General features: G+C 53.2%; 4 protein-coding genes across 4 annotated transcripts; 2 read left to right on the forward strand and 2 right to left on the reverse strand.

The window, feature by feature from the left end:
- Positions 1-1,682: 1,682 nt before the first annotated feature.
- J4E82_006534 (uncharacterized protein) lies at positions 1,683-2,462 on the reverse strand (the record flags this gene model as incomplete). The annotated part of the gene is made up of 1 exon (XM_051732790.1): positions 1,683-2,462. One exon carries the CDS (start codon positions 2,460-2,462, stop codon positions 1,683-1,685), a length of 780 nt encoding a protein of 259 aa, XP_051587369.1.
- Positions 2,463-4,350: 1,888 nt separating this feature from the next.
- On the forward strand, positions 4,351-5,611 carry J4E82_006535 (uncharacterized protein; the record flags this gene model as incomplete). Its single annotated transcript, XM_051732791.1, has 4 exons — positions 4,351-4,408; positions 4,465-4,822; positions 4,873-4,991; positions 5,169-5,611. The coding sequence occupies 4 exons, from the start codon at positions 4,351-4,353 to the stop codon at positions 5,609-5,611; spliced, it is 978 nt and encodes a 325-aa protein (XP_051587370.1).
- Positions 5,612-7,021: 1,410 nt separating this feature from the next.
- CKB2 (casein kinase 2 regulatory subunit) lies at positions 7,022-8,195 on the forward strand (the record flags this gene model as incomplete). Its single annotated transcript, XM_051732792.1, has 3 exons — positions 7,022-7,078; positions 7,436-7,681; positions 7,734-8,195. 3 exons carry the CDS (start codon positions 7,022-7,024, stop codon positions 8,193-8,195), a joined length of 765 nt encoding a protein of 254 aa, XP_051587371.1.
- A 720-nt stretch (positions 8,196-8,915) lies between these two features.
- J4E82_006537 (uncharacterized protein) lies at positions 8,916-16,480 on the reverse strand (the record flags this gene model as incomplete). Its single annotated transcript, XM_051732793.1, has 4 exons — positions 8,916-10,453; positions 10,538-15,173; positions 15,227-16,063; positions 16,193-16,480. The coding sequence occupies 4 exons, from the start codon at positions 16,478-16,480 to the stop codon at positions 8,916-8,918; spliced, it is 7,299 nt and encodes a 2,432-aa protein (XP_051587372.1).
- Between the last annotated feature and the right edge of the window lie 1,683 nt (positions 16,481-18,163).

The following is an 18,163-nucleotide window of genomic DNA, read 5'->3' on the forward strand; positions in this document are numbered from 1 at the left end:
GTACGTGCGGAACAGGGTCCGAGCAGGGTGACGCGTATTGATGTTTTGATTGGTCAATATACGTGTGAAGGTGCCTGGGCTAAAGTTAGTGACTTGATCGTAACCCGCGCTGGCGAGTACGCATAGCAACCAAACAGCGTAGGTTCATGCAAGCGCACAGCGTGCTTTGAAGATGGTAGACTGTGAATCTTTCTTCGGATCTTAGCCTACAGCATGTCTATTAGTTCGCTTGCTCTAAATCTTGCAATCCTTCTCGACACTTTCCCAAGATTCGCTCAACCTAAATAACATATTGTGGCAGAAACACGCACAGCGAGGAAAGCTTTGTCTCTTCGTACTCTGTAAAGCACTAGACTAGAAGAGAGTACACTAGTAGTACTCTCTATATAAAAGCAATGCTCTTTAGAGCTTTGCTTTAATTAATAATTTATCTCTCTATTATTCCTATACTTTAAAGACGCAACACTTATTATATATCTGTCCTACTGCGCATTCTACCGCGATCACCAAACAGGCCCTCGAACGGGAGTTCCTGATGATCACGCCGTCGCGGGCTTGGCGCAAGCCCGACGGAAGGGACCACCCGTAGAAGGACAAGTACCTAGATAGCTGCAATACGACACCGGTGTTCAATCTTGGTCTTGAAGGTAGCCGAGGGTATCAAGAATGCGCATTGAAAGAAGTGGATATCGATAACGACGCCGCTCTAACCCATCTGCATCTTCTCGTCGTCCTGACGTGGCTCGCCTGAAGAAATGGAAAGCCCCTCCATAGCGACCTTAGCCATATACTCATCCACCATCAACTTGATATTACGATGTTGATTGCTTCATGTACAGCAGAGCGTTTTGCGTCTTTATATACTCGTTGACAACAGCTGGAAGCTGGAAGTTAAAAAGGTTTGAAGGTTGGAAAGAATCGCATCCCATGTGGAGACGCCCCACCACGAACTACACAGGAAGCGAGCGAGCCCACACGCGAACACGCCTTGACGATAGATTAATGGCCTCAGATACATGGAGATGTCGTTGTAGTATCTACTGGTGCGGTCGAGAGTGACTCGTTTTGCCTTCGAAGTTCTTGTATTGGACATCACCACGAACACTTAGCCAGACCGGCGTGCGCACTACACCAAGATAGCAATCGAAGAAAGCGTATCGCAAGTCATATCATTGTGCAACAATACACATCACATCGACATGCACAAGACCACCCCGTGTCAGTGAATTGTAACAAACAGTCACATCTTCGCGGCTACAGCCTGGCAGGGCTGAGTCATAGAACATCACAAGAGTCACTGCCACAAAGAGTCAAGAACGTCACAAGAGTCACTGCCAAAGAGTCATTTGTGAACATCATGTATATTCAAGGAGACTATCCCAGAGGCTTCAGCACGAAAGCGCTCCACAACTATGAATGCATCAATCAGAAATGAACAACACCACATTACCACCTACACCAGGCGGAGTCAATCGAAAACCACAAGGGGAGACTGCACACCGGCGACAACAATATAAGATCAAAGCATGAGACACCATCCAGCCAGAGCCGGAAGGCGACAGAAGCGAAAGGAAATACCGCGGGAAACAACACGGAAAGGAAAACTTTTGCCGAAAGGCAAGGCTGGTTTCTTCACCAGCTCCTTACGACCACTGGGAACCATATGAGAGAGACGAGGACATTCACTGTCCGCTGTATCCATGAGCCATAGCAATGCTCTTCCACTTTTCGACTTCAGCTTCGAGCTCAGAGTTGCGCTGCTCGAGGGTGCTGACATGGTCAAACTTCCGCTGACGCGACTCACGGGCAGCAAGGGTGTTGCGTGCCCGCTTCAAGGCAATCTTGTCACTGGGGTCGACGGTGATGCTGGGCAGAGGACCCTTGCGCCGACGAGACTTGCTGATGCCGTTTGTTGCAGGTGAGTTGGTGACAGACGACTTTCGTCGAGTATAGTTGTCCAAAACGAGAGGAGAACCGGTGCTGGAAGAACCGGATCGCTCCATAGACTGGCTGCTCATAGTGCGGTCCATAGGCATGGAGATGGCAGGTGCATAGACAGTGTCAGGAATCTTGGTCTCCTGCTCCGGGAACAGGGAGAACCAGTCGCTCGTGTCAGAAATAACCGGCTCGCCGTTGAACATTGGCGAGCACTCGAAGCTGTCGTTGATGAAAGGGGAGTCACCAATATCAGGGGAAGTAAGGTTGGTAAACGCCGTGGAAGGGGGTGCAGACCCAAAGGCATCGTTAAAAATGTCCTTGGGGGACACGGTGCGCGTAGACCCGGCGGCAACGGAAGGGTCGTTGATCGCCGTGAATGCGGACACCGAGTCCATAGAAAAGCCTCCGTTGTTGAAGTTGGACATCAGGCTTGCGCCCGAGTCGAAGGAGTTGTTGCTGTTCAAGTCTGCGGGGAAGGTGAGCTCGCGATCGAGAGCGGAAAAAGCGTGCGTCGTACCTGCCATGTTTGTGACGTTGTGCAGTTGGGGAGTGTTGTTGCTAGAGCTGGGGAACAGTGGAACCGGAGGACGTTGGCGTAACCGTGGCTGTTGGAATTCTGTAGTAGATGACGGGGCAGAATTTGCGTAAAAGTGCTGGCCGTTGTTAAACGTATGCCCAGGCTGAGGCGCGCTCGGTGCTCGCAGAGGCCGTTGGGAGACCTGTGGTGTTTCGTAGAGCACAAAGTCCGACTGCGGACGGGCGAATGCGTGTTGACTCGTATTTGGTTGCCGAGAGGCTTGGGGAGCTGGTGAAGAGAGCCATGATGACTGTTGGGAAGCCGTGATGGTCGACGTGAAGTCGAACGGGAGGGGAGACGGCGAACTAAAGCTGCGCGAGGCTAGACTTGAGTTCAGAGGTTCCTGAAAGGAAGACTCTGAGGTTGTAGTTGAAGTGGGGAAAGTGGTTATGGTTGGGTAATCCAAGGTGTCGGCTGTTAGCTGACTGAGAGGCGCGGGGGAAGTTAAAAGGCAGCCATTGTTCGTGACTGTCTTGTGTATTGCTTTGTGGTGTGGTATGTTGAGATGAGTGGGAAGGAGAAATTCAGGCAGCGAGGGAAGTGGGGGACTAATAGTAACCGGAAGCGAGCACGGCACCAGAAAGGCCCGAGTTCTGTGACTCACAAAACGTGCAGCAGTGTCGGTGGCTCCCAACCAATAGCTTCGCCCACCGGCGCCATCCTCCATCAGCCCTAGGCCCCGATCCGGTTAAAGAGGCATCACGCTCGCCAAACTGCACGCTCCATTTTCGTCCTTTGATGTGGCTGCGCGGCCTCTCCATGGGGTCTCAAGTCTGATTATGCCTGCTCCCGACCTCTAGGAGGCGTCGCATTCAGCATTTGCCCATACAAAGCAAAATCGTCAAACCTCGCGACCATGGTCAACTGTGGCCTCCATCCAAATCACAGCCACTAAACATCAGGCATCAGCTTTTGTGCGCATGTACCAGTAGGGCGCGCGCCATCAAACATGGGGCACCCTAGTCAGCTGCACATTGTTCCAACCGGTGGAGGTGATTACGAAGAAGCCATCCCAAGACGGGAGAGATGCAAGAAGAAGGCGGAGCAGCTGCGCCCTTTCCATCAATCGTAGATTGCCAGATGCGCGCGGTATGCGCCTTCGTTCTCCAGATTGATTGCCAATACCGCATTCTCCGGCGCCATTGCGCAAAGTCTCTGAGAAGCCAGGTGAGATCAAAGGTTTGGCATCAGGAGCGGTGAACAACTGTGTGAAACATTGCGGTTGTCCTGCCACACCCAGCGCACTGGGTCCCAGGGTAACTCTGACGGTCTTATCGATATTCGGATCCGTACTCAGCCTCCAACATGCTGCAAAGTCCCCAGTATGGCATTGGTCAATGAGGGCGGCTCCGCGTGAATCCTGGCATATTCAGCCTCACTCCAGTGACTAGCGGTCGCACCTGCTTGGTTAAACTTGCGAGTTCTCGTTGTATTTGGTTCGTCTACTGACAGCACACCTTGACGCGACATGCCCGTCACTGCGTGTATTTCCAAGGTTGCAGACACCTCATTCGGCCCTATACGGCCGCGGATAGCTGTGTTTCAGGTTGGAGTAGCACGCCAACGAACAGCTTACCTAACATTCACAGGAAATGAGGGTCTGCGATTTCATGTGTTGACGGTCGATAATTCAACACGTTGGTATCCCGTCATCAAGTGGGGCTAACCTGCGCAACCATTCTCTATGGGGATGTGCATGGCAGAGCTGGCGGATTAGGCGTACCCAGTCATCATCCCTGGCTCTACGCGGAACGACAACAACATCTGATCTGCTCGAGATCCCCACTTTCTGCGCTATCACCTCTCCAGCCTAAGCATTTCTGTGACACTGCACAATGGTACAACAGAATGTGAAACCACCTGGAAAACTCCATGCGGCTTGCGATGAGTGCCGTGAGTACCTCAAGCTAGGCTCCCATCTGCCCCGCGCGACGCTCAACTATACCCAGGCACACGAAAGTTGAAATGTTCGGGCCATACACCAAGATGCGTCCGTTGTCAGAAAGAGAAGATCGAGTGTGTTTACTCGCCACAGAAGCAGATGGGTCGCCCTAGGAAGAGGATGAGGGAGGACGAAGCGGACGAGCCTACGGAAATACCTGCAGTAGTGCGAGACGAACATGTCGACGTTTGGAATGACTTCTCGGGAATGCCAGACTTTACAGATCTCGACAGCCTACTATCACCGCCGCTTCTGCAAGATGTGCAATCATCGGACGGTTCGGCAGGCAATGAGATTATTACACCGCAACATCACGACCTCAGCCTCCATGATCAGTTCCAAGTGCCATCCGGGTGCAACGATGCGTATGTGATATTCAGCGGATCGATATCGATGAATGCTGAAACCGTTGCAGGTATACTTTGGATACAACCGTCGATCCACTGTTATGGAATCTGGCGCCTAACATTCAACCTGATATCCAGCCTATTGGCTCTCACCATACTTTCTCCGATCAACCAACCACAGGGCAGTGTTCGTGTCTGACAACAACGTGGCTAACCCTGACCGAATTACAAGCTGTCGTCACCTTTCACTTCCCTCAAGTTGTTCTGCCCCTACGAAAAGCGATGACATCGCTCTCGGAGTTGATACACTGTAATCAATGTCCAAGGGAGTCATACTCAGCGATCCAGAATGTGCAATCAATAGTGTCCGTAATGAAAGCGGTAGTGGAACGCTTCAACAAAGTTCTGATCGAAGTCGACCGCGAGGCGCTACGCCTAGAAGAGACGGGTCAAAAGAAACCATATCGAATTGGCGACAACAACCCAGCTTTGCAGCATCTACACACTGGCACCCTTGACTGCCCAATGGGATTCAATATTGAGATCGAGGGGAAGGACTGGAAGAAATTAGTCAAGACTGCGTTGAAGACTGAGGTCTATGGCGGAGGAAGCAATCCGCGACCATTACTGGATCTAGTAAAGGAGAGCGAGGCAAGACAAGAAAGCTGGCATACTAAGAATCACTCTTGGAGCGATGAGATGAAACAGTTACATGCTGGAAGGCCTGAATGTGATAATTCCGGGGCCTGTGAGGCATTGGGAGCGCAGCACATACGGAGAGCAATCAACAACCTCAGATGGGATTGATAAATCAAAGATAATTTTGGCACTTCATACTGCGTAGACTGGCTTGTCCCACGTCTCTTCTCATCATTAGCTCTCATATGGGGGTAACTCTAACTGAGTACACTTACATCTCATTGGTAGGTCCAGACCTTACTTTACTGCCAGTTCATTCGTATCTTTTACCTATAACACACTCACCTTTTCTAGTGGGTGATTAGTGCTTGTTCAGGACATATAAAACACCTACCGTTCCTAGAATTCATTTCTCTACTTCGATTCACTATTTCTTACACTTGCCTCTTCCTCAGAATTTCTCAAACATCCAGCGATACTTCGTCTAATTATCGATCGCTCTAGCAAAGGGACTTACAAATATGATTAGCATAAACACGATTAAGCAACACAACAGGCTACGCGATGAGCAAACTCTAACTTCACAGCTTTGTCAAGATGACATTAATTTCCCGTTCCTCGACCTACCTGGTGAGATGCGCAATACGGTCTATGAGTGCGCATTGGTTGATAAGAAACACTCTGTCTGGTTCGAGACAGCTAGAGACAAACAAAATGGCAGCGGTAAGTGATTCCGAGCTGCGAAGAAGTTCCTTCTCATAACTTGTATCCCAGCCGTAATACACCCTAGAGGCATACGCTGCATCATACATTATCATACTAGAGACTATAGCATGGTAAACACCTTCAGGATGCGATGTGACTGGGGTAAATCTCATGAAAATCTAGCTTTTTCGCAACAACTGTAATTGCTGGCTCCCATCCAGATACTATCATTCGTATTCATATAGCATATCCCAAAGTCCTAGCCCGCGATGACATACCTAGCTTAAGATAGCCTACTCTAAAAAAAACCCGCGTTCTTTTAAAGGTGATAAAGTGGGTTGTGCTACATGGAGTGATAGTAAAGGAGTCGAACTCCGAGTTTGACGGGTGCTGTCTTGATAGTAAAAGCTCAAAAGTGAATTAGCTTCTTACATTCTATGCCATGCATAGAATGAGTTGGTATAGACAAAACTCGACTGGAAGGAGGTGACTATCTATTCAGACCTCGCAAACGTCCAAGGAAGATAGACGTGTCGTATGAGACGACGTCCTAGAGGACTTTACTGGATGTGAATCTTTCACCAAGATCATCTGCTCCATGCACAAGTGTTTGGAGATGGTTGGTGGGGAAGTATGGGGCTGTCGTGTTGATGGCACGCGCCTCAAACGACTAGCGCCACCGGAGCGGAGAAACAAGGTGGGCTGCGACCAACTCCCATCCCACTAGGTGGGCGCGCAATTCACTCCGCAACCGCGTCCCGACCCGTGCTTGCGCCTGATCGCAACGCCCCACCACGCCGGTGGTCGTAGCCTACAGAGAAGACATACAAACGCCCATATCCTTCGGAGCCCATCGCCGAAAGCAAGCGCATCATGGACGACTTCAACAGCGACACGGATAGCGACTACACAAGCTACTGGCGAGATTGGGTGAGTACCCTGGCTTCCTATACTGTCACCATTGGCATCCTCTGAGCGCCCGACATGGCCCTGCGAGGATTGAGTGGAGGGGACTGGGACAGGAGGTTCTTGGTTGCATGGTATGGCTCACCGGCCTTTCACTGCGGGTCACGTCTGACCTTGCGCCAGCGGTGGCTGCGCCCAGAAGGGCTACATTTCCACACGCATGTGCCCTCATGCAATCGACTCCGGATATGCACCCATCTTCGGTGCCGAGTGGGGTCCGCTCATGGCCATGCAGTCTCTGTGGTGGTCAGACTGGCACGAGAACGATGCACATGTAGAAGCAGCGAGCGCGCTTTCAGACACATGCTGACCAACGACTAGTTCATATCCTCGCGAGGCAACGAATACTTCTGCGAGATTGACGAAGAATACCTCACCGATCGCTTCAACCTCACGGGTCTGAACACCGAAGTTCAGTACTATCAATATGCACTCGATCTTGTAACCGACGTCTTCGACTTCGACTGTGACGATGATATGCGGGAACAGATTGAGAAGTCGGCGCGGCATTTGTACGGACTGGTACATGCACGATACATTGTCACAACCAGGGGTCTAGCAAAGATGGTACGCAGCCCTGTCCCATGACAGCTTCATATGCTAACATAACCACCACCAGCTCGAGAAGTTCAAGAAATCCGACTTCGGCAAATGCCCCCGCGTCATGTGCGAATCGCAACCCCTCCTTCCCATGGGTCAATCCGACGTCCCCAACGCCTCACCCGTAAAACTCTACTGCGCTCGCTGCGAGGACCTGTACAACCCCAAGTCCTCTCGTCATGCCGTAATTGACGGCGCCTACTTCGGCACCTCGTTCCACAACATCCTCTTCCAAGTCTACCCCGCGATGCTGCCGCCAAAGTCGCAACGGCGGTACGAGCCGCGCGTTTTCGGCTTCAAGGTACACTCTGCAGCAGCGCTGGCGCGATGGCAAGCAGACAAGAAGGACGAGATGAAAGACAGACTCAAGACACTGAAGATGGAGACTGGATTCGAAGAGGAGGATGAGGAGGAAGACGACGATGAGGATGATGATGATATGGAAACTGCAGAAGTCGACGCTGCAGCTGCCCAGCTATGACAAATGGGCCTCTGACGGCCTTTTCACTATTGTACAGAGCGGGAAAAACGACAATAACAGGAAGCAGGAATAGTAAGCATGGAGGGTTATGAGTAGTTCGATAGCATCCACAAGGAACTAGCATGGGTTCGGCGATAGGCGTCATGGGTGGCTGGGTTAAAGCAGTATCTGATATACCAAACGACGATTAAGCAACGCAGAGTTTCACTTGCACATGCTTGAATTAGCAAAGTCTCACATGTGCACCGACATCACGAGTAGGCACAGGTAGCACGATTCATGATTGCACTGTTGGCTTGTATAATGTAAGAGAGTGGGTATCTATCTCACACCCCATCAGCCCATTCCGTAAATACCCAAGAAACTCAAGCAACGATGTGACAAACCCAGGGGTATAACAAGAATGTAGTGACTGAAGAAGATGCTGAACAAGATAGAATGAAGGAAGAAGTAAACTAGTTCTCATGAATAAAAGTAATAAAGTAGACAAGAATAAGTTCCCAAGTTGGAACCAAGAACAAAAACCCGCGAACGAAAACGCCGCGCAATGCGTTAAAAAGGACGAATCCAAAAGTATCAGACCCATTTCGCTTCGTTCCATCCATAATCCAAACATTTCCAATCAAAACATATACACATCCAAGAATGTCATCTCGTAGAATCCATATTACATCGTGAAATCCAAAACCGGGGATAGAAGATTAGAAAAAGAGCCGTAGCTTAGAAGAACTTCTTCATCCAACTTCCCCTCTTGACAGCAGGCGCACCGCCATTAACGGCTGGTCTGCCATCCCAAGTACGAACGGGCAGCTCTTCATACGCAGGCGCATAGCTCGTCCTGCGCGAGGTCCTCTTTCTCTCCACCTCCTCTTCTGGCACCTTCATGCCTTCATAGTGCGTCGCCCTTCGACTATGTTTGTGTGACCTGTCGCGGTCACGTTCCTTGTCTTCAGCCTTGCGGCGTTCGGCGCGCTCTTTGTCGCGCTTTGGTCCCCTGCGGCCGGCGATACGCAGGCGGACGTCTTCGTCTTGGGAGAAAGTTTCTTCGTCATCGAGCTCCTCACGGGTGCCTGGGGCGGGATCGAGAACTGTTTCGGAGATGGGTGGAGGGAGGGGTGGCTCTTCGGCGAGAGACTCGACCCAAGAGGAGGTCTTGTCGCCGCTCTTGTTATTAATGTACGGCATGTTCTCTTCCTCGGGAGCCTGGCGCGAACTGCGATGTTTTGAGCGCCTTGCGCCGTTGCGCTCGTCGAAATAGTCAGTGATAGGCTCGCCGCTAGCTTGCACTGGGTAGTCGGAGTTGCGTCTAGCAGCGCGGCGTTCTTCGTGACGACGACGGCGTTCTGCATCCTCGTCCACATGTGTTGTTCGACGGCGTTCGGTCTTCGGACGGGGCTCTTCGCGGTCTTTTTCTTTGCGGCGCGAAGAACGCTTCTCGCGCTCTCGTTCGTCTCCGCCTCGTGCTTTCTTTCGTTCCTCCTTCTCTGCCATGCGGCGCAGTTGCTCCTCGGCTTCCTGGTTGCGCCGCTCCAATTCGGCCATTTGGCGAGCCTTCTTCTCCGCAAGAGTCGCTTGTTCATTCTCACGCTGACGCTCGCGGCGGCGTTCTGCCTTAGCCTCTGCTTCTTCAAGCTCAGCACGTCGAGATCCTTTCTCTGCATCGCGCTTGGCCCTACGCTCAGCTCGTCTTGCCTCTCGCTCCGCATCATAATCGTCAGGAGTGCCATTCGCGCCAGACATCATGATATCTTCGGGGGGAGGATTGCGCAAGCTGCGGCGCTCGTGTCGCAGTCGCTTTGCCTCATCTTCTGTTGCGCCCCCACGGGTTGTTGATCGTTTGCGATGTCTGCGCTCGTCTTCGGTCTCGTAGGCGGTGCGACGGCGCTCGCGGGGTGCCTCTTCAGCCGGCGCAGTCTTCTTGCGACCAAGGCCAAACATTCCCTTGAAGCCCTTTACAGCTGCAGCAGTGCCGGCGACACCAGCAAGCGTGTTGATGGCATCAGAGTTGCCGCGCGCACGGCGAGGTCGCTCCCGCTCTCGTTCGCGGCGGGGCCGTTCAGCTTCAGCTGGGACAGGGTCCAGGTCCATAGGGTCGACGATGATAGGATCGTCAGCGCTAGGCGGTGCAGTCACGGGCTCGAGGGGTTGCGCTGAGTCGCGCTTAGATTTGCGACGCGATGGTTCTGGACGGGTTGCTGGGGGAGGAGACTCATCGTCGAGATCTTGGTCATCGTCTACAGGATATGGGTCTGGAACAGCTGCCATGCGGTTAGCTCCATGTGTTTGCTTACGGCTACGCCGGCCAATTACAGGCGTATCATGCTTAGCGGGGAACGGCTTACCTCGAGAAGACCTGCCCTTGTCTCTGGCGTCCCTTGTACTGGTCCTGCGCGACGAGCTTTTCATACCCATCATCTTGGCGGCCTTTGAAGACACCCTCGCGTCGGTATCTGTTTGTGGCGGCGACATCATGGCAGCGTCCTGATCAATTGAAGGTCGGCGCGATAACGTCTTGGTGCGATGCGACTTTGAGCGCGAAGGCGGGGGCGGCGCCGCAACACCAAACATGGCACCTAGTCCGGTAGCAGCGCGTGTTGACTTGGAACGTGATACTGTTGGCTTAGACATGTGCACTTCATTTGAGCCTGATGATCGTGACTTCATATCGTTGTCCCGAGTAGACGAGGTTCGCGCAGACTTTGTGCGTGGCATATCAGGCTTGCCTGCGCCTTCTTCACCACCGGATACTCTCCTAGTCTTGGAAGTTTTGGCTGCACCAAAGAGGCCCCAGCCTCCAGCTGTGGTAGCACTGCGACCCAGCTTAGCGCGCTCCTTTCTTGGAGATTCTGGAGGTGGCGTAGGAAGTTTAACGTCTGCATCTTCGTCATCCATGTCACCCGGATCTGCATCTTCAGCGGGTTCTTCAACGATCGGTTCCGGCTCAGGTGCGGGTTCAGGTTCAGGCTCTGTATGGCGCCTATATGACTTGCTGCTTTTCTTAGATTTCTTGAGCTTCTTCTCAGGCACCACTACAACAGGCTCTGGCTCTGGCTCTGGTTCAGGTTCAGGTTCATCTTCCGGATCTGGTTCAGGCTCTTCCTCTTCCACAATTGGCTCCGGCTCCGGTTCAGCCTCTGGTTCTGGAGGCGGCGGTGGAGGTGGAGGGTCGTCAAATGTCATGCCCCTTGATCTGCTGCTCTTCTTGGTCTTCTTCAGCTTCTGCAACTGCTGGAGAATGGAAACTGGCTCAGGTTCTGGCTCAGGCTCCGGCTCAACGTCAGGCTCGGGTTCTGGTTCTGCAGGCTCCTCTGGTGGCGGCTCCTGCGCATCAGCAAAGTCCATCATATCGTCATCGTCATCAGGGAATGCACCAACTCCAGGCGACCTCTCGGCAGGTACCTCTTCCTCTGGCTCAGGTTCAGGTTCAGGTTCAGCTTCGGGTTCAGGGGGAGGCGGAGGCGGAGGCGGAGCTTCTACTATCCCCTTCTTCCTGAGCTTCTTCAGTCGTTTCTCCTCTTTCAGCTTCTCTTCTTCCAGTTTTTTCTTCTCCTTGGACGAAAGCTTCTTCTTGGGTTTTTCGACCACCACGACCACCTCCGGTTCAGGCTCCGGTTCGGGTTCAGGTTCAGGTTCAGGTTCTTCGACGATTGGCTCCGGCTCAGGTTCCGGTTCGGGCTCGGGCTCGGCGTGTCGATGTTTCTTGGACTTTTTGAGTCTTCGCTCCTCCTTGGGCGTGAGTTTTGGTGGCGGAGGTTCCTCGATGGCCTCCGGCTCCGGCTCCGGCTCCTCTGGAGGCTCTTCAGGCTCTTCCATCTCATCCATCTCAGGCTCTGGTTCTAGCTCCGGTTCAGGGTCGGGAATAACGGGTGCCGGTTCAGGCTTCGTCTTGCGGAGAGAGATACCCCATGCGCTACCCCAGCCTGTTTCTGCGGCCTTCTGTTCTTTCCTAGTGGGCTTCTCGAGTTCAGCCAAAAGCTCGCCCGCATCTTCATCCTTGATAAGATCAAACAAGTCGTCATCGTTCGTAGGCTCAGCGGGTGGAGGCGGAGGAGGTGGAGGGAGTTCTTCAACAACCCCCCTCTTCTTTTTCTTTTTCTTCTCTTTCGAGGAAACTGGCGGCTCAGGCTCGAGGACCATGTCCTGTTCAGCAGCAATGCGAGCAAACTCGGCTTCTTCAGCTTCCTTCGCAAGACGCGCTTCCTCCTCCGCGGCTGCAGCTGCAGCTGCTTCAGCTTCGGCGGCCTCGGCGGCTTCGGCGGCTTCAGCGGCTTCTCTAGCTTCACGTTCTAGCCGCTCCTTCTCTTCACGCTCCTTCTTTTCCTTGGCCTCTCGCTCACGCTTCTGCTTCGTCGACTCCTTCTTCTTACCCAGACCAAACATGCCCCATCCAGAACTTGCCTTAGCTTCCTCCTCAGCGATACGACGAGCTTCTTCCTCTTCCGCGGCCTTACGTGCTGCCTCAAGTTCTTCAGCCTCAATACGTTGCCGTTCTTCTTCAGCAGCACGCTCAGCTTCTTCTGCCGCGATGCGTTCCTCTTCTTCACGCTGAAGGCGTTCCTGTTCTAAGCGTTCCTCTTCTTCGCGCTGAAGACGCTCTTCTTCCTCACGCTCGAGACGCTCCCTCTCTGCTTGTTCAGCAGCTTCCTTCGCCAAACGCTCTTCTTCCTCTTTCTTCTCACGGAGTCTCTTCTCTCTGGTGGATTCTTTCTTCTTTCCTCCGCCCCAGATACTGGCGCCCCAGCCTGCGAGCTTCGACGCTGCTGACTCCTCCTCGCGCTTCCTCTGCTCCTCCTCTAGTCGTTCTTCTTCTGCTATGCGTGCTGCCTCAGCTTCAGCCTCGATACGTGCCTGTTCAGCTGCAGCCGCCTCCTCAGCTTCACGGGCGAGACGCTCTTCTTCCTCTTTCTCAGCAGCCTCCCGTTCTAGACGCTCCTGCTCTTCCCGCTCCTTCTTCTCACGTTTCTCTCGCGCTCTCTTTTCCAAGGAAGTTTCCTTCTTCGGCGCTTTAGAGCCGCCCAGAGAGCCCCACATGCTACTTGACTTTGAGCTCTCTTTTTCTTTCTTACTCTTCTTCTTCTCTTCAACAGGCGGTTCTTCCACAGCTGGTTCTTCAGCTGGTGGCGGTTCGTCAAGCGATATGAGATCCTCGAAGGTGTCGGTTGGAGCAGGGGGTTGAGGCTCAAATTTGCTAAGAAGACTGCCCACGGTCTTGCCCTTCTTCTTTGAGGATACCTTAGCAGCAGCACCCCAGATATCCTCGTCCTCAGCTGGCGGAGGAGCTTCGATTTCTTTGGGTGCCGGAAAGTCTCCATCAAACTCTCCCGGGGGCGTGGGCACGTTAGGCGGAACGAGCCCCTTCTTACCCTTCTTTGCTTTCTTGCCGATATTAAAAGCTGCGCTACCCCAAGGGTCGTCCTCATCTGGTTTTTGAACAGGTGTCATGGTGTCCTCAATGACTTCTACTGGCGCGTCCTTCTTTGGGTCCTTCTTCTTTTTCTTGCTCCAAGATGGTGCGCCCCAGTCGTCAGATTCGTCTTCCTTGGGCTCTTCGACATCTTCGGGTTGATGAACGGAAGCGAGTTCTTCGATGACAGGCTCTGGTGAAGCTGCAGGAAACGCGTCTAACTCGACCGACTGGTTCCTTTTCTTTTTCTTCGATCCGCCCCAGATCGAACTCAGACCCCAGTCTGACCCCTTCTCTTCTTCTGGTGGTGGGGAAGGCTCCGGTTCTGGCGGTGGTGGCGGCTCCTCGACGACCGGTTCAATGACTCCCTTCTTGCTCTTCTTTCCCTTCTTCGTGATAGGGGCTGCTGAGCCCCAATCGTCCCAAGGGTCGGCGGGCTTCTCCTCAGGAGCAGGCTCAGGCTCGACTTCGGGCTCAGGCGGAGGTGGTGGAGGAGGCGGAACTTCTTCCTCTGCACCTTTCTTGCCCTTTTTCTTCTTCTTGGACGTCGTCGGAGCAGCACCACCCCAATCGCCCCAGAGGTCGTCTTTCTTGCTCTTCTCGGCTTCGGCGGCGGCAGCGGCAGCTTCCTCTTCTTCCATCCTCTTCAACTCCGCTTCCTCCTCTTCTAAGCGTAGCCGTTCTGCCTCTTCTTCTTCCTGTCGTCTGATCTCAGCAGCCTCTTCCTCCTCTTTCTGGCGCTTCGCATCTTCCTCTTCCTTCAACTTCGCCTCTTTGTCCAACTTGGCCTTGAGTTTCTTCGCTTGTGACTTACTAAGCCCTGCATAAGGATCTACCTCTACCTTTGGGGGCTCAGGTTCCGGCTCAGGTTCGGGTACGGGCTCAGGCTCCGGTTCCGGTTCTGGTTCGGGAGGCGGTTCTTCCTTGGCTCCTTTCTTACCTTTCTTCTTCTTGGTACCAGCAGCAGCCGCTCCCCATCCACCACCCCATGGATCCTCTTCTTTGACAGGTGACGGTTCATCGACGACAGGTTCCGGTTCTGGCTCAGGTGGTGGAGCCTCTTCCTCAACCACTCCCTTCTTCTTTTTCTTCTTGTCCTTTGCGGTGCCACCAAAGCTGAATGCTCCCCATGAGTCGTCCTCCTCTTTCTTCTCAGGCTCTGGCGGTGGAGGAGGAACTTCCGGTACACTGTCGTCAATCAAGGCCCCTTTCTTGCTCTTCTTCTTGACCTTGGTCGTGGCGCCTAAGCCACCCCATCCGTCATCTTCAGCAGGCTTCTCCTCAGCTGGGGGGCTCTTGAACGCATCGAAGTCGAAGTCGAAACCATCATCCTTCTTCTTCTTATCTGAAGAACCCCAAGGATTGTCGCTTTCAGCACTAGCCTCTTTGTTCGATGAGCCCCAACCAGAAGTCCAACTGCTAAGTCCAGGAAGTCCAAATCCAGATTTCTTTTCGCCTGTATCACCGAAATCCATGTCAATCTTTGGAGCGCTTCCTTCGTCAAGAATAATGTCGTCGAATGTTGTCGGCGGTTCCGCTGGAGGGTCAGGAGGAGGCGGGGGTGCGGGCTCGGCCTGTCGTAAGTTAGCGTGCTGCTATGTGTAACTAAAAAGCCGAAATGACCAACCTTCCCCTTTTTGCCCTTCTTCTTCTTGCCGGGAGCGGCCGCGCCAAAAGATGCCCAGTCATCTGTGTTTGAAGCTGGCTCCTTTCCCCAGCTTAAACCTGAGGTGGCACTTAATATCGACGGTTTCGCTGCAGCTGCAGCGGCTGCTTCTTCCTCTTCCTTCTTCTTGCGCTCGGCTTCTTCTTCAGCCTCCTTCGCAAGACGTTCTTCCTCCTCCTTTTGCAAGCGTTCCTCTTCTTCCCTCGCAAGACGCTCTTCCTCCTCTTTCTTCGCACGCTCCTCCTCTTCCTTCTTCAAGCGCTCTTCTTCCTCCTTCTCCTTTTTGGTCTTTTTCTTCCCCTTATCCCCGTCGCCACCATCGCCTCCAGCCCCGCTATCGGCAGGCGGGTCACCCCCACCGTTATCGCCACCACCAGCTTCCTCTCCTTTGCTGTCGTCCGCTGGTGGAGGTGCTGCCGCGGGTTTCTTAGCTGCTGCTTTCTTGGCTTTCTTTGCGTGCGATCTGATGCCGGTGTCACTATAGCCAAAGTCGATGTCCACATATGGAGATTTCACATCGAGGAGGAATGAAGACTTTGGAGATGAACTGTTGTGTTTGCGCAAATGATTGACACTAGAGCATAATGAGGCGCGGAAAGAAGGAAACGGTGAAGAATCAGGCGTTTTCGCAAATGCTAGCGCATTGGTGGAAGTGTAGTCTGGGGGCATATCTGCAACCGATTCATCGTATGAGGGTGGTGGGGATCCATAGTTTCGCAGTGATGGACTCCATGATTCCATGGAGGACTCAGATGTCGATAGATGGAAGCGCGACAACTGGGTGTCAAGACTATGCCGCTGAGTAGTTGTTAGAATGTGAGCCAGGAATCAAGAAACGCGAAAAGCGGTCAACAGTGCAGTGCGGAGTGTGGAGTGATCGTGAACCAAACATGGGCAAAGGGACCAAACAAAGCAGTGTCGTCATACCAGAATAAAACCTCCACTCGGACTCTTGTCTCCAGTGCTGGTGCATTCCAGCCGATCCAGCGCCTGGTATATGTCCGCCATCAACTCAGCAATGGGCCAGTCATTCTCAGACTCCCAAGCTGTTGTGTTTCCAGAGGCGTAGCTTGCTGGCCAAGTATGCTCAACTTGCATATCATCAGTTTTTGTGTCCCAATCTCTTTCATCCGATCCAGTCCTCGAAAGCAGCGGGATCCTTGGTCTCGCAGATGGCGCGACGGCGGCGACGTGACGAGAGCTGGCGAGAGACATTGTGCGAGTGAGAGACGCGCAAATAGAAGGAGCAGGGCGGAGGTAGGCACATGAGCGCTCGTGCGAAACCGCGAGCGTGGAGCGGCGAGGATGCAAATGCGCGGGCGGTAGGTGTCTTCGTATACGATACGGAGACGGGATGGTGCAGCGTGACTTCCCTCGCGGTCTGCTGCTGCAGGGTCTCGATGCGTCCAGCTGTAGTAGTACACGAGGGCAAAAAGTATGGCCCTCAACAAGCGAAGATGGTGATGCAATCCGTCGCAGATTACAGCAAGCAAATATTAAAACTCCAAGACGAGGCGATCGGCAAACGTCGAATTAAAGAGTCGCGGTCGCAGCAGGTACAGGAGGATGCAGGAGACTGCAGACGCGCAGATTCAGATTCAGTGAGCGTCAGAGGCGAAAGCAGGGGAACGGGCTTCGCGAGTGGTCACAAGGACTGTGTGGTGTGTATGGATGTCTTTCCGCAACGCCAATCGTTATCGGGGTCGAATAGGCTTTGCTCGTTGCGCGCACCAAGCCTGTTGGAGCTTGCGGTTCGTTTCATCCACCTTCGTCACACACACGCGCCCGGGCCAGCCGTAGGCGAGATTTCCAAAAATGAGGGGTGGCTCGTCGAGGGGCAGGAATTCAGCCGGGGCGGGCTGGGGGGAGGGTGGTTGTGGGAGGTTTGTCCCAGATATCGTGAGATGTCGAGATGGGATCAAATGCAGGGAAACTGCGACGATGCGCGATGCGGGCGGCAGGTCTGAGTTATTCCGCTGGGAGTAAAAATTTACGGTTAGGGCCGGGGCGCATTGCATGAGCGTGTGTTGTGGATGATTCAATGTTGTGCTTCAGTTTGGAGGCGCCGGGTGCAGCAAGCAGCATGGCTCTTTCGGAACCCATCCTTCTCTGTCTAGCACGCCCCCAGCCACGCCGTAGTGGGCCAATTGCGGAGTGTCTAGTGGGTATCCGTGCTGTTGGCATCTTGTGTTGCATATGGTTACCATGGCCGTCTCTACACCGCCAGTCCTCATGTTGCCGCACATGTGCGCACTCTACCCAATGGTAGCGCGCCGCCGGCACACATCGCAGAGCGCGGCAAACCTGCACGCGTACCACGCGTGCATTAGAGCTGCCGCTCTCGCTCGCTGTCGACGTGACGGTACATGTACAACGCAGAGCGGGCTGTATTTTGCATGCGTTTAATGTCAAAGAGGGCCAGACACGGCTGTGTTTGGTGGGGCTGTCACCCCAAAGTTGGAGGCAATCCTCCCATGGATCTAGGTTCGTGACGGTCTCGGGAGGGGTAAATCTCGCGCCCGACTCCACCCTAGAATTCCATCGTCTTCTGATAGCTTTCCAGAGACGTGACTTGACAAACGGTCAGGCCCAATGTGTTGGGTGCGCAGATCTGTAGATTGGGTTTGTAGATCGTAGATTGGTTCTGGCAGCCCTACGTACGTGGAAGATGGGCTTGTTAGATTCTAGAGCTAAGAAGTACCTGCACTGCCATGTGGAAAAAAACGTGTCCACATACACCGGAGTCCTATGACCCCGCCACCGCCGCTTCCCGGGTATCAATACACATAAGAGAAATTATCTATAATCCAATAGTCATGACCTCCTAAACAAAATACAGCACATCTGCCAAAGCAAAAGAAATGGTGGGATCGAAAGAAAGTAGGGAATGACCCGAAA

The sequence above is a fragment of the Alternaria postmessia genome (assembly GCF_024291825.1).
Source record: "Alternaria postmessia strain BMP 2775 chromosome Unknown scaffold_39, whole genome shotgun sequence".
NCBI lineage: Eukaryota > Fungi > Ascomycota > Dothideomycetes > Pleosporales > Pleosporaceae > Alternaria > Alternaria postmessia.